The sequence below is a fragment of the Urocitellus parryii genome, chromosome 2 (assembly GCF_045843805.1).
Source record: "Urocitellus parryii isolate mUroPar1 chromosome 2, mUroPar1.hap1, whole genome shotgun sequence".
In the NCBI taxonomy this organism is placed as follows: Eukaryota; Metazoa; Chordata; class Mammalia; order Rodentia; family Sciuridae; genus Urocitellus; species Urocitellus parryii.
Genome location: NC_135532.1, coordinates 157,030,299 through 157,044,428, shown reverse-complemented (window position 1 = coordinate 157,044,428; position 14,130 = coordinate 157,030,299). Strand labels below are relative to the sequence as shown.

At 35.6% G+C, this 14,130-nt stretch overlaps 1 protein-coding gene across 1 annotated transcript in view; it reads left to right on the top strand.

Annotated features, from left to right (window-relative positions):
• The window catches only part of Ift57 (intraflagellar transport 57), a 62,158-nt gene extending 57,577 nt beyond the window's left edge, over positions 1–4,581 (top strand). The window contains exons 10-11 of the mRNA XM_026396198.2: positions 1,391–1,457; positions 2,571–4,581. Coding sequence (XP_026251983.1) covers positions 1,391–1,457; positions 2,571–2,749 — 246 coding nt within the window. The 3' untranslated portion in view covers positions 2,750–4,581. The remainder of the gene's footprint in view (positions 1–1,390; positions 1,458–2,570) is intronic.
• Positions 4,582–14,130: the final 9,549 nt, after the last annotated feature.

The window sequence follows — 14,130 nt, the reverse complement described above, 5'->3', positions numbered from 1 at the left end:
TATAGAAAAGTAGGTAAAGTACTGACTGAGGAGTCTATAGCAAATTTTAATGTTAATCTGCAAGATTTAAGCTTTATTTTTAGTGATGTCAAGAACTTGTGTGTGATCCTGGGTATATCTCTGTCTACAATTGAAAGTGGTTTACAACCTCTTTATTTTGAGAACTTCTAGAATATCTGCAAATATCACTGCATTTATTTTCGTGATCTTCCAAGTTAAGTAATGTATATATGCTCTTTTTTCACTGAAGAACCTATGGGGGGTGAGGGAACTAACAAGATCAGAAGCCAGTTTAGGACTAAAATCCAAGACTATATTTATTTATAATTAAGTATAATTTCATAAACTTTACTGTTTTGACAGTAAAGAATTAAGCTTTCTTTGTATAGATTATTTAGGAATAGTTTTTTTTAAATACTCAAAATATAGCATTGAAATATTTAGACTGTAATCCTGTGGTGCTTCTAGGCAAATAAAACATTACGTAGAAGTAAAGTGCTCACTTATGTTAGGTAAATTAACACTTGAAGGGAGTCCAGGGAACCATTTAGTTCTTTTGGAATAGGTAGTTATTCCCAGTTGTAATGTTTCAGGTATCTGAAAGAAATTAATTTGCTTTACTTGGATGAGCACTTTATTCCCAGGAAAGGTTCTTACTCACCAGGATGATAAAAATAAAGCCTACTAAGTGACAATATTTATGACTTAGGTCTAGATTATATGAAAAATTGAAAATGTTTTAAAGATTATATTGTCTACTTATATTATAATACTAGTTTGGAATTTTGCTAATATTGGCTATAATAGTATAGTCTTTATGTAGAGTGCATGTAAGAACCAATATGACAGCACAGCATGTCTCTTGGTGTTTCGAGTTCATGGTTTAGATAGAGTAATAGAAGACTTTTTTTATATAAACAGATGATATAAACATTTTTTTAGTGTCCTAGAAAAGACACCATCTTTTATAGAACTACAATATCATGAAAGATGCCTAGAAAACTTTTAGAATCCAAAACCTATTTAGAATGCTTATGCCATTGTAAGTAATAATTATAAGAGAGTAGTATGGTAGATGCTATGAATTAATTACATGATTTGAGGGCTTAATGTATAAAATAACTTGGTTTTTGTTCTATATTGTCACAACATGACAAAGTTAAGGTGAAAGTAATTTGGTGAAGTTTAACATTATGGTCATTATTGGAAAATGAAAACCTTCATATATCTGCATACTTGATCTTATTATTTGAATTATGAACAAAATATTTCTAATAATGTTATCTCTTTATGTCTAATATCTAAATTTAATTTTTCTCAATATATCACTTAAAATTTTGAAAGTTAATTAAAATTCAGTGTTCATGAAAATTCTTTTTTTCAATGAAAGGTTACAGAAGAATTAGAAAAGGTAAAACAAGAGATGGAAGAAAAGGGCAGCAGCATGACTGATGGTGGTAAGTACATGTTCATTTTAGGGGAAAAGGAAGCAAAAGAAAGCTAGTTCTTCACGAAGTCTGTTTAATAAAGTGGTAATAATAAATAGAAGTGTCTGTTTTTTTAAATGAACTGTCTTACTTGTTTCAAAACTAGTACATGGTACAAAAATTATGTCTGATAATCAGTATATTATGTTTTTTACAAAATAGCTCGGAAGAGTGGTAATTTTTTTACTATGATTTGGGGTTCTTTTTAATTAAAATTGTATTGATTCAAAAATAGAGTGGGAAATATTTAAGTATGTACTTTTTTCTGCCAATTTAAAAAATAATGTTTTATTCTATTTTCATCAAATGAGTTTTATTTTTCCATGAGACATAGAAAAAAAAGTACTTGTATATGCCCAAATGACTCTAAGGCAATGAGGGTGGTAACCTTTTTTATTTTTTTTTTCTTCCCCCTGACTGGGCAGGGTCAAATAGAGAAGAATTTTAATAATCTTCAAAAAATCATCCTCCATTCTGAGCTGATGATGATTACTTAAAGCTTTTATATGCCCTAGAAAGACTTTCCAGAGTTCTAATGATATATACTCAGTGATCTTTCATGAGGGGATATGTAGGGAGTTTGTTGCAGTGTTTAAATAGGCTCATTAACTGGGCATAGGGGCACATATCTAGCTACTCAGGAGGCTCAGGTAGGAGTTCAAGTCCAGCCTGAGCTAACATAGTAATACCTTGTGTAAAGAAAAAAAGAATTATTAAATGGGCTCATTATATATACTTCAGAGGCAATTCTCTTCCCTTTTTACCTGAAGATCCCCTTTCCTACAGACAAACATTCTGACCCATAAAATTATGTTCAACAAGTTCTTAAATATCTTCTTAGCACCTTTTCACCTACCAAGTTAAAAAGTCCACCCACCGTATGTTATATATTGCATTCCTCCCCATTCTGAAAACCTCAGGTGTTTAAAATTCCACAGCAAAACCATGTGAATGTCAGTGAGTTATTAGCTGTGTTTTTAACCCTATTTTTGGCTTGAAACAAAGTGAGGAAAATGTCATGCAACTATAATAAACTGATACTCTAAATGAACGTTTTTATTCCATGCTATTTTTACTCTACAGCTCCTTTGGTGAAGATTAAACAGAGCTTAACAAAACTAAAGCAAGAAACTGTTCAGATGGACATTAGGATTGGTGTTGTGGAGCACACATTACTCCAATCAAAACTGAAGGAGAAGTCCAACATGACCAGGGACATGCATGCAACAGTTATTCCAGAAGCAGCAATAGGCTCTTATTAAAACATACAATTTTTTCATCCTTCTGATTAGTTTTTTTATGTCAAATTATATTTCATGCTGCATAGGTTTCTAAAACACAATTATACCTCTTAAGCATGTTCAGTGGGTATTTTTTGCATATATATATACGCACACATATTGTATCATGGTTATTATGATGGTTAAAGCCTTTATATTAAATATAATGTGTAATAAAGTAATTGAAAATTCTCACATTCAAAGAAGTTTTCACTAGTCATTACCTATGTCAAAACTGCAACTCATTTTTCTGAGCATTCCTTGTGTAAGCCAATGTGTATGACCCAAGCTTTCTGTAGATACTGCTGCTGTCACTACCTTGACTATTGACATAAGGCTGGCCCCTTTACTTTGATCCAACTCTGCAGTGACCACAAGTGCCCAGAGGCAGCTAAGAATAGGTGGTGGAATCTTATATGAACCTCAGTTACCCTTACTTTGTTTATAGTTACCTAAAATTACTATTTTTTAAGTATAGAAAAAAATTCAGTATCCCTATTAGCATTTGAAGTTTATTGCTTCTCATGAGTAAGGCTGCTGATGAACTAACTAGAATGAGGAAAGGGTAAGTATGTGCAGATCTCAGCCTCATCTTGTCTCTGGGGCTAGCTGAGCTCAGGAGCCATTCAATAGAAGGAGCCCTGGCAGCTCACATGAAGATCAGCATCTGGTACTAGTGATCTTTACTTATGCATCTTTCTGAGAACTTTTTGAACTAAATTGGTGAAATAAGCAGATTATAGTGTCAGCCTTAGAACTGGAAAAAAAAATAGTTAGGGGATCACAAAGCAGGAAATGGCCCACATTATTTTCTTTAAATAAAAGGTGGCCATTATTTTCTTCAAATAAAAGGCACCAGTGATAAATTTTGATAAAAATGCTTTGTGTTCAGGACAACAGAAATAATTAAATCTCATTATTTTTAATCTTAATAGTTTTCTTCCTTAAATCGTATTGTTTTCTTAGCATTTTCATTCTAAACACGTATATACCCCAACAAACAAACACACACACACTATTCCTTTTCATCAAACTCTCTATACTGTAAGTTTAGATAAGAGAAAATTGGTGTGTATAAACTATTACCCGAGAGGATGACAATCGATACAATGACAAATAAGTTAGTTTATTTAATTTGTAAAGAAGGGAAGGATCCATAGTGGGATAACAGGCAGTATGAAAGTCTGAAATTGTCTTCTTCCTCTGTGGTCATTGAGAGAAGCCAGTTAATATAAATATATATAACCTGTTGTCCTGGAAACTTACTTGCATAGGTATTGTCATGGCTGAGCAGTGTTTTGATGAACTCAACCCTTCTAGATAAATCAGAGCTCTCATTAAAATGTTTTTGCTCAGAAGCAAAGTACACTATTTTGTGCAAAAAAACTACAAACTCTTGCATTGTATGTGCAGCCTATTTTTATTTCCTTTTTTGGAATTCGATTTCACTCAGGTTGTCTTTTCCCATAGAAAACTGTTCATATCTTGAACTTCACTACATTGTGATTGATATGTTCTTCTGTCCCCCTAATAGATTAAGCTGCTTGAGAAGAGAGACAAAATCACTTTCATTTCATATTCCTAACCAAGTATCCACACATAGAAAGTGCCCAGTAACTTGAGTTAGTAAGCAGATAGGCAGGTGACTGGCATTACACAATTCCAGTAGAAACTTCTAGCTCCTGTTCTATAGCTTGAAGAATTCAATGACTTTAAGCCTATGTGCCTTATGTAGTTTCAAGACTGTAATTTAAAACTGTTTTCCTGTGATATTATATTGAAAATGGAAGAATGCCTATGAACTGTTTTTTATACAATAGGCAAATACAATAAGCCTATATAGTTTATAAACAGAAATATTTATAAATGTATAAATAAACATATACTCATCATGTATTTTCTAGTTCTGTTCTTTGAGAGGGTCTAAAAGCAGCTACTGCCCAACAATAACTTATATGCAATACCTAGTACTCAGATCTTGGAGTCTAAATGCTCTATTTAAAAATCCCAGAAGCTTGGTAGGCTGAGGCAGGGGGATTGTGAATTCAAAGCCAACCTCAGCAGCTTAGCCAGGTCTTAAGGAACATAGTGACACCCTGTCTCTAAAGAAAATATTTTTAAAGGGCTGGGGATGTGGCTCAGTTGTTAAGTGCCCCTGTGTTCAATTCCCAGTTAAAAAATAATAATAATAAGGACTTTTTAAGGAAAAGGTCTGATTTATGGGCTGGAATAGGTAAAGCACAAATTAGCCAAAACTTTCTTGCTCTTCCAGAAAGTAAGGAAGTACTTAAAGAATGATGGGGAAATGTCTAAAGCCCACAGCCAGATTCTGGGACAACTTGAGCATCAAAGTGAATCATTATGAAGAATTATAACCCATAGAATAATCATGAGTCCATACAATTATAAGTAAGAGAATGAATAACAGCTAATTCATTTGACATTATGTCAAATGTCATAAAAATAACAGCTAATACCATTTGGCATTATGTCAAATGTCATTGATGTCTACTCTTTGTTTAGAAAATCACCACCTGACAATGACCATAGTGAATTGTCTTGGGTGGGACTCATCAATGAATGCTAAAACACTTAGTAAGTGAACATTTGGTAAGAAATGGGGTATTTACATAGTCTCAATGTATGTAAGATACTCCCCAAAGGAAAAAAAAAATTGTATAACTCTACAATAGAGAAACCTGGCAGACACCACTTTAAATCAGTGATCAAACTTAACATTACAATGAGAGCAAATAGACATCAGATGCCTTCTGAAAAGGGCACACATGTATTTAGTTCCTGCTAAAAATGGATAACCTTAATCTAATCATGGAACAGACAAATCCAAATTGGAAGACTATACAAAATGGCCTATATTCAAAAAAATATAAGGTTAAGAAAAATAAAGACCAAGGAACTATTCCAGAGTAAAGGAGACTAAAAAGACATGACCACTAAATGCAGCAAATGATTCCAAATCATATTCTGAGCCATTATGTATTTTATTTATATATATGTATATATATATATATATACACACACACACACACACACACACACACACACACAGATAGAGACAGAGAGAGAGAGAGAGAGATGGAGATAGACAGATTTAGAAAATCACCACCTGGCAATAAGCATAGTGAATTGTCTCGGGTTAGAATCATCAATGAATGCTAAAACTAGATGTAAAAGTTTGATGAGAAACAGGGTATTTACATAGTACTTATATATGTACATATATACATATATACATATATATTGTTGTTATAAAGACATTTTGACACAATGCAGAAAATGCCAATAAGGTACATAGATTGAATAATAGTGTTTTAACTTCTTGATATTTCTACTATTGTTATATACTAGAGTATTCTTGTGTTTAACAATACTGCAAGTATTTGGATGTCGTGGGGCATCCTGACAGCAACTTAATGGTTCAAGGAACAAGATATATGTGTGCATTTGTATATTCATATATGTACAGATAAAGAGAAGGATAATGATAACATGTAGTGTAAGAGTTAAATGCTAATTATCCTGATTTGATTAGAGCATACTGTATGCTGCATGTTGAGATAGCACAATGTGTGTTGAGATAGCACAATGATTCAATTAATAGGCACAATTAATACATGTTCATAAAAAGATGACAAAAAACATCTTTTTTCTGAATGATTTTTCTATGCTATTTCTCAGTTATCTTAACAGCAAAGTTATATTGTGCTGAATATAAAATTAGTGTGATATAATATTGTTGATTAATTATTAAAAATCATCCACTAGAAAGAAATTTAAAAAGAAAAAAAGGAAGGAAATGTAGTAAATTGTTAACATTTTGGGAATCTGGGGGAAGTTTATATAAAAGTCTATCTTACTTTTTTCAAGTTTTTATAAATATGAAGCTACTTCAAAATAATTTTTTTAAATGATGGTTCTTAAAGATGAGATGTTCTGTGTAGAAGTGAATCAAAAAGCTAATCAATTTGTTGAAATAATATGATTTCTCCATTAAAATTCTGTGACCCACTAAAAAAAATTATGTTATTCACTAAGTAGAGCAATTTTTTGATGACACTAAGGAAGTCTTCTTCTATTGACCTCCAGTTTAACCTAGGTCAGCATTTTCCTGAGTTTTACACAAAAACAAATGTTTCTTTAATCAGGGAAATTTGATAAATGTTAAGCTTTATGTCCTTCATGATTTCCTGTTTATATCATGAATCTGCAAGCAGTAAATGTAGTTCCATTATTCTTTACAAATATTTAATCTCAGACCCTTTTCTCGCAAGAATACATCAAGAATGCATCTTTAGGTAAATGATTGTGAAAATCATATGCAAATATGCAATCATTTTCTAACCCTTACATAGAAAACAAGGAGACACATGCCCCTCTGATGGATAACTCTCCCATGAGGATGATTAACAAGCATGTCATGCTCTTGGAAAACAATAGACTTTGAAGATTTAGGACATTCTGTAGAGAACCTAGAATTATAAGACCAAAGGCTCTTCTTAAAACTTTTTATACACATCAAAAATGTTTTGGGTGGGGGTGGAGAATGTAACTCAGTGGTAGAGTATGAGCAAACCTAGCATGCAGGAGGTCCTGGATTAACACACCAGCATACCAAAAATATATATAATTAAAAGCAGTAGTCTTTATTATGACAATATAATTATAGCAATATTTTTTCTACCACTAAGGTATATCCCCAACCCCACTCCTTTTTTTTTTTTTTTTTGGTACTAGGGATCAAACTCAGAGGCGCTTAACCACTGAGCCACATCCCCAGCCTTTATTTTTCATTTTGAGACAGGGTCTCACTAAGTTGCTTAGGACCTCACTAAGTTGCTGAGGCTGGCTTTGAACTTGCAATCCTCCTGCTTCAGCCTCCTGAGCCACTGGTATTATACAGTGTACCACTGTGCCCAGATGAATTCACCTTTTTTCAACAATTCTTTCTTTGGAATTTAAAACACAAGAGAGAAAAAAATAACTATCATGCTCATGTTAACATGTCTAAATAATATCTCAAGCATTAGACTTCCATAATTGTGTTTTTATAATATATATGAATCATACAAAGTCCAAACCTGATTCAATGACTCCTCCCCAGTGCCTTATTTCAGGCTTACCTTGGTCTCCTCCATTCTCTCTGGTTTTAATGTCCCCTCAAAAACTCATGTGGAAAGTTAGTTGCCATTTAACAGTATTGTAGAGGTAGGACCTTTAAGAAATGATTTGGTTATGAGGGCTCTGTCCTTTTAAAAAAATTTATTTACTTCTTACTTATAGGTGGACACAATACCTTTTTTTACTTTATGTGGTGCTGAGGATCAAACCCAGTGCCTCATGCATGCTAGGCAAGTGCTCTACCTCTGAGCCACAACCCCAGCCCAGGCTCTGTCCTTATAAATGAAGAAATGCCATTACCACAGCAGTGTGTTTATGATCTCAGAAGTGGGTTCCTGCTTAAAGGATGAATTCAGCCCAATTTCCTCTCTTGTCTTCTGTGTACTCACCTGCCCGTTCATTATGTTATGGCACAGCATGAAGATGCTAACCAGATGCCAGCACTATAGTCTTGACCTTCTCAGCCCTTTGAACCAGCAGCCAAATAAACTTGTAAATTTCCCAGTCAGTAGTGTCATTCTAGCAGCAAAAAACTGACAAGGAGGTACCTAGGATAAAGCATCAGAAGTGGTACAGAAGCTCTATGCCCTCATCGGGCACACCATTGTGCAGCACTCTCTTGTGTTCTTCAATCTGGAAGCTCTCTGAACCCCACCATTCAGATTTTTTACAGTTTCCAATGTGTAGGCATGATAGCCTCAAAATTTCTTGATATTGCAAGGGGTTTGAAACACCATGCCAGGAAATAAGGACAAAGGTTATATATATCTTTCTTTTTATGGCAATAGCTAGTAACATTCCATATGACTTTCAAGACATCACTCATCATAAGTTTAATCTTTTCTTCTACAAGATTATATAGTCATGTTTCCATTCATGTTCAATGGATGGCATTTTCTTCCTATGCCCTGAATAAAGACTTCTGTGTATAATAGAGCATGAAGAGTCCAGACACCTTGATTCCACCCAAATCTGCTAGTGAAAGGAAAAATCATTTGCAAAGAAAAGGTTCTGTAAATTTAAAGATAGGACTATAATATTATAAATACTTCTAGTCTTATACAAAATGCATGATTTTGAATTTTTGCAGGCTCTCTCCCCTGTTTAAAATAACTTACAATGCTGTGCTAGAACCAAATTCTTAACATCTCTGAAGAGCTGATTGTCAGATATTCAGAAATTTTCAGAGCCAGTTAAACTGTGATGGCTTTAAAAAGCCCACAAGAGTGTTTACACCAACAAAGTAGGAAAGCACTACAAATCAGAGCTTTAGAAAACAAAAACAAAACAGGAGAAAAACAAAAACAGCATGCCACTGATAACAAGTATTATAATGTCCCATGGACCAGAACTAAACACAATAAACATATAACAGAACGTTCCACCATATTTTAAGGTAGAATACTATAGTACTAATTGAATCAGTTCAGATTTATAAATTGTTCTAAAAAATCATTAAGCCTACATAAAGCTACTCAGTGTGTCAAATGTGCATCCCCTGCACCATTTTATTGGTATTACTTCACTGCCTTCCCAACTATCACCAGCTCCTTTTACTGCTCCTCAAATCAATAGGCTAAAGCAACCCACGAATCTTCCTTCATGATAGATTCAGAGATTATGCTTGTATAACTGAAATAATATAGAATGCACAACTAGTCCAATTATTTGACCATAAAAAAAAAACCTAATTTAGCACACTGCATCATTGATCCATTTAATTGTATAGCAACTTCCTATTGATAACAGGAAACATCCCTGACCCGGCTGTGCTGAAATTGAATCTGGCCAGTTTTCCACAACCATAAATTTCAATAAGGATTCTACATGATAAAGGAACTAAAAATCATAGCTGAGTTTATTAGATTTTTCTTGGTTTTACTGACCTATTTGCCTTGCATATGACCTGATTCTTTTACACTTTGAGGACTTCATTAGTCATTAAATGTTAGTGTCTACTTATGCTCATGACTGGTAATTCTAGTTCAGATAGAGATTGTGATAAATTTAAACCATCTATTCACTCTGCCCTTGGGAGTCATCCAGCAACCCACAAGAGTTACAGAGGGTGCCGCTGATCCCAAAGTGCTTCGGCAGTCATGTCACTGGCCTCTTGGTCTCAGCAAAAGCTATTTAGTACACTACATAGTACAGATGCAACAAATGTTGAATAATCACTCTATTTTGAACACAGTACCAGGTGCTGAGGGAACTAAATATAAATAAGGCATAACTTTCCTTCTAGGTACTCACAGTCCAACAGGAAGAATGTGTGTACATTATTAAAATGTTGTAATGGTAAGCTTCATTACAGATAAGCAGTGTTATTGAAGCTGGGAGGAGGAAATAATTCTAACTTTAAGGAAACAAAGAAGAATTCATAGAGTTGGTGCTTAAAAGATGAGTAAGATTCCAGTAGCAAAAAAAAAAAAAAAATCCATTTCCATTCTGGACAGAGAGCATGACATACAGTCCTGGGGGGTGTTAAAGACATGAGAAGGTCATGTGGTAGAGTATTAGGGGAACACTAGAAGAAAAAGAAGATAAAAGGGAGGGTTAAAAGGGAGAGTTTTGAATGCCAGGCTAAGGAACCAAGCAGGAAAAGTAGGTGAATAAAATGAGCATAGGATAATAAAATATGATAACAGAGCTACATGCAGTGGAACATAGTGGAGGAAACATGTGGAGTCAGGTCTTCTAGAATTTTTCAAATGGAAAAGAGGAGAAGCAGCAGAAAAGGAACTAACATGGGAAAAGACATAATGGTAATAACGATGGAAATTGTCGTCACCTATGTGTGCCAGGCATAGTGCTAAGCCCTTTGTCTATAGTAACACTTTTTTTTTTTTTGTAACTGAGGGAGATAGTATTTTCATTTACAATGTGAACTGAGGTCTAGAGAACCTAAATAACAAACCTGAAGGCATTCTATAGGGTTCCTAGGATGTGAACCCATCATGTATGATACAAAATATATAAGAGCAATACTAAGTCTTCTTGATTTTAACATAAAAACTTTTTAAAAATTATTAATCTTTATTAAGTGGCTATTTTTCAAGGAACTTGATTCAGTTCAGAATAAGGAAGTGATTCTCCTAGAGTGTGAGCCCAAGGGCAGCAAACTAGGTATCAGAGCAGAGTTGATATAATATCAACAGTTAGACTTTGGATAATGATGAATGAAACTAAGATATGGTCTTCCCAGAGCCTGAGACCGGTATGGAAATAGGAACTAGTGGGGAATACTGGGTGGATGTTCCCCAATTTTGAAGGGATCCAAAAAGTTCTTGATGCCAGAAAATTCTGTATGGTCCTCAGAAAACATTTAGCAGCCCATTAACTTTACAGTCAATGCTGTCAATCCAGAAGTGCCACTTTGAATTGCATTCCCAATCTTTTGGTTTGATCTGATGCTGTTCAGTCCTAATCTCACTGGGATTCTGGAAGGGACTGGAGTGACTGACCTCACCAGCAGCAGCTGGCCATGAGCAATGAGCTCTACTCACTCATGAGTGCAGGTGGCTAGCTGAGAGCAGGAAGGGCTGACACAGTTCTGCAACGTAGGACAGACCAGACCTAGAAATGGCATTGTCTATCTGGAGGCTGGACCCAAGCCTGGGGTGAGTAAGATCCTTCAGAAATAAAGACTGAAATAAAAGACACTCTTAAGGATGGATGGGTCAGAGGAAGGAAACCAACAAGTAGTCCTCAGATAAGGTAAAGCCAAGTGAACACAGCTTTCCAACATCCCCTTCCTCCTCACCTCCCCACTCCCCTGTTTCTTGTGTGTCACATTTATTTTTTTAGTTTTGATTTGCATTTGGAACAAACCCTCAAAAATAAAACTCCCTTTACTGTAAAATGAAGGTCTTGATGCCCTCTCCCTTATGGGGAGATCAGGAGGATTAAATGGGGTGATGCAAGTAGCCGAACCTACAGGATGTTGGGATTCACCCTCACCCCCTCCAGGGCTTCTGCCCACCCTCTCCCTTCCCTAGGGTTATCACCTGGGTTTATAGTCCTTTGATCTTATCAAAACAGAAACAGGTTCAATTAAACAGAGTGCAAGTGATTTCTACATACAGAAAAAGAAAACAGCTTTTACAGGATATTGAAAAGGCGTTATTTGGTGACGCCCTTTTATGGGTGAGAAAATTGTGGTAATTCAAAGAGAAGTGCCCTCTCCAAATTCATAGCCCTGTTTTGTGCCCTAGCCAGCATTTTCTGCTGTTGCTTAGCATTTGGGGAATTTCAGGGAGTCAAAGAAACAAGACAATGAATCATTTGATACTGCTTATCCTTCCAATTCTGGAGCAAACCAGTTCTACAGGATCATCTTATAAGGTCTGCTGCTCACCTATTACATTTCAGCATTGCTATTTTACAAGTACAAAGACGGTCACTGTTGGCCTGTTACCTTTCCTTCCTTATTAGAAGTAGCTGGTGTTAATGATTACCCATTTGTTTCACTTCTTAGACCCACCTTTCCTATCATATGGCTTATATAGTTTATCTTAGAAGCTCACCTGGCCTTCAAAGTACAGTTCCATTATACATATTAACTCCCTTATGGCCAGGAGGACCCTTGATATTTAACAAATTAAATGGGTCATCTAAAACAGCTCTAAAGCACTGTTTCTCAAATTTTGGTTTCTAGGAAGTTGATAGATTTTTTTTTACATTATGCCCCTTCTATCTCCACCCTGGTGTACAGACTAAACTCCAGGTAAGAAGGGGGGAGGTGGAAGAGTGTGGTGGGAGAAACTGGCTCACATCATTGCACTAGGAAGCAAATAGAGAGTTCAAATCACCAACTATATATACCCCAAATGCATAACCCCCAATGATCCCTCCTCCAGCCATACCCCACCAGCCTACAGTTACTCCTCAGTTAATCCCTATCAGGGGCTTAATTCATTGATTGTGTTAAGATACTCACAACCCAATCATTTCACTTCTGAACCCTCTTGAATTCTCCCACTCATGAGCTTTTGGGAAACACTGAATATTGAAAACATAACACTTTGTCTTCCTTACAATTTGAGGAAGTACCTTGCATAAACAATAATATAAATCTTTATTGGACCTTATTCTACTAAACATTCTTGTTCATCCTTTCTCACTGAAATTTCCCATTCAGCCACACAGATGCCTGGGACCAAAGTTATTGTCCTGATTTAATGAAAAGGATACTGAGGCTCAGGTGAAGTGACCTGCTCAAGACCATGCAGGTGGTTGAGGTTGGATCTGAGGACAGCAGACCTCCTCAATGGAAGCCCAAGCCTCTCCCTGAGTCTGATGGCTCCCTCAGAATTGAGTGGACATTTAAAACACACCTACTGTATAAACAGCCTCCCCAAAGTTCCTGGCAGTTAAAGCATAAGAAGATAAAGCAGAATATTAAAAATACATATGCACTCTAGTGAAAGTTCCTAGGTGTTGTGTAGGAGTGAGTGGCTTGATGCACTTGTCAAGGTAGCTATAATGAAAAATGGTCATGGTTTGAATGTGCCCCTTTATCTCACTAATTCTATAACCCAGTTTTATCAAGGACTTGAGGCTTGAAGAACTCAAACTGCATTTTGAAGCATATATCATTAATATTCACCACCACACCCTCCAAGTGTGTAGGGCATATGTCATTATCTTCATGTTTCAGATGGAAATACAGCATAAAAAGACGCAGAACATGTGGGCCTGGGTTAAGGTTCTGAGACTGTTCCTTTTTAGCACCATCAGCCACATCCAATTCAGCTTTATCCTCCTGGTAAGAAGTAATGCCGAGATAAACCAAGTGGGATGCTGTCATTTCAGCTGATGTCCCCAATGTCAGAGTCTGACCAAAATCATAAGATCAAAGGCCTAGGACTATGATAAAAATGAAAGGCCATGATGAAGCAAGATTAGCAAAGAAGCTATTATGTCCTGGCCTGGATATTCAAAATCCTTTGAAAAATATTAAAAACACAGAAGTGTATTATTATACAATGGCATCAAAGCCTAAGCTTCACATGCAAACAGCCAGCCCACGGGATCCAAGCAGTGGCCACCCAAGAGCAGGGGTTTCACTTTTGATTCTGCTGTGATCATTCAACAGGATCTTGAGCATTGGTTTCACTGCTTCCAACACTTTGCTGTTTCTTATTCTTCAAAATGTCTCTGAGCTTTTTAAAAGGCAGGTGAGAAACGCCTGACTTTAGCAACAATAGTACCACTGAAACCAC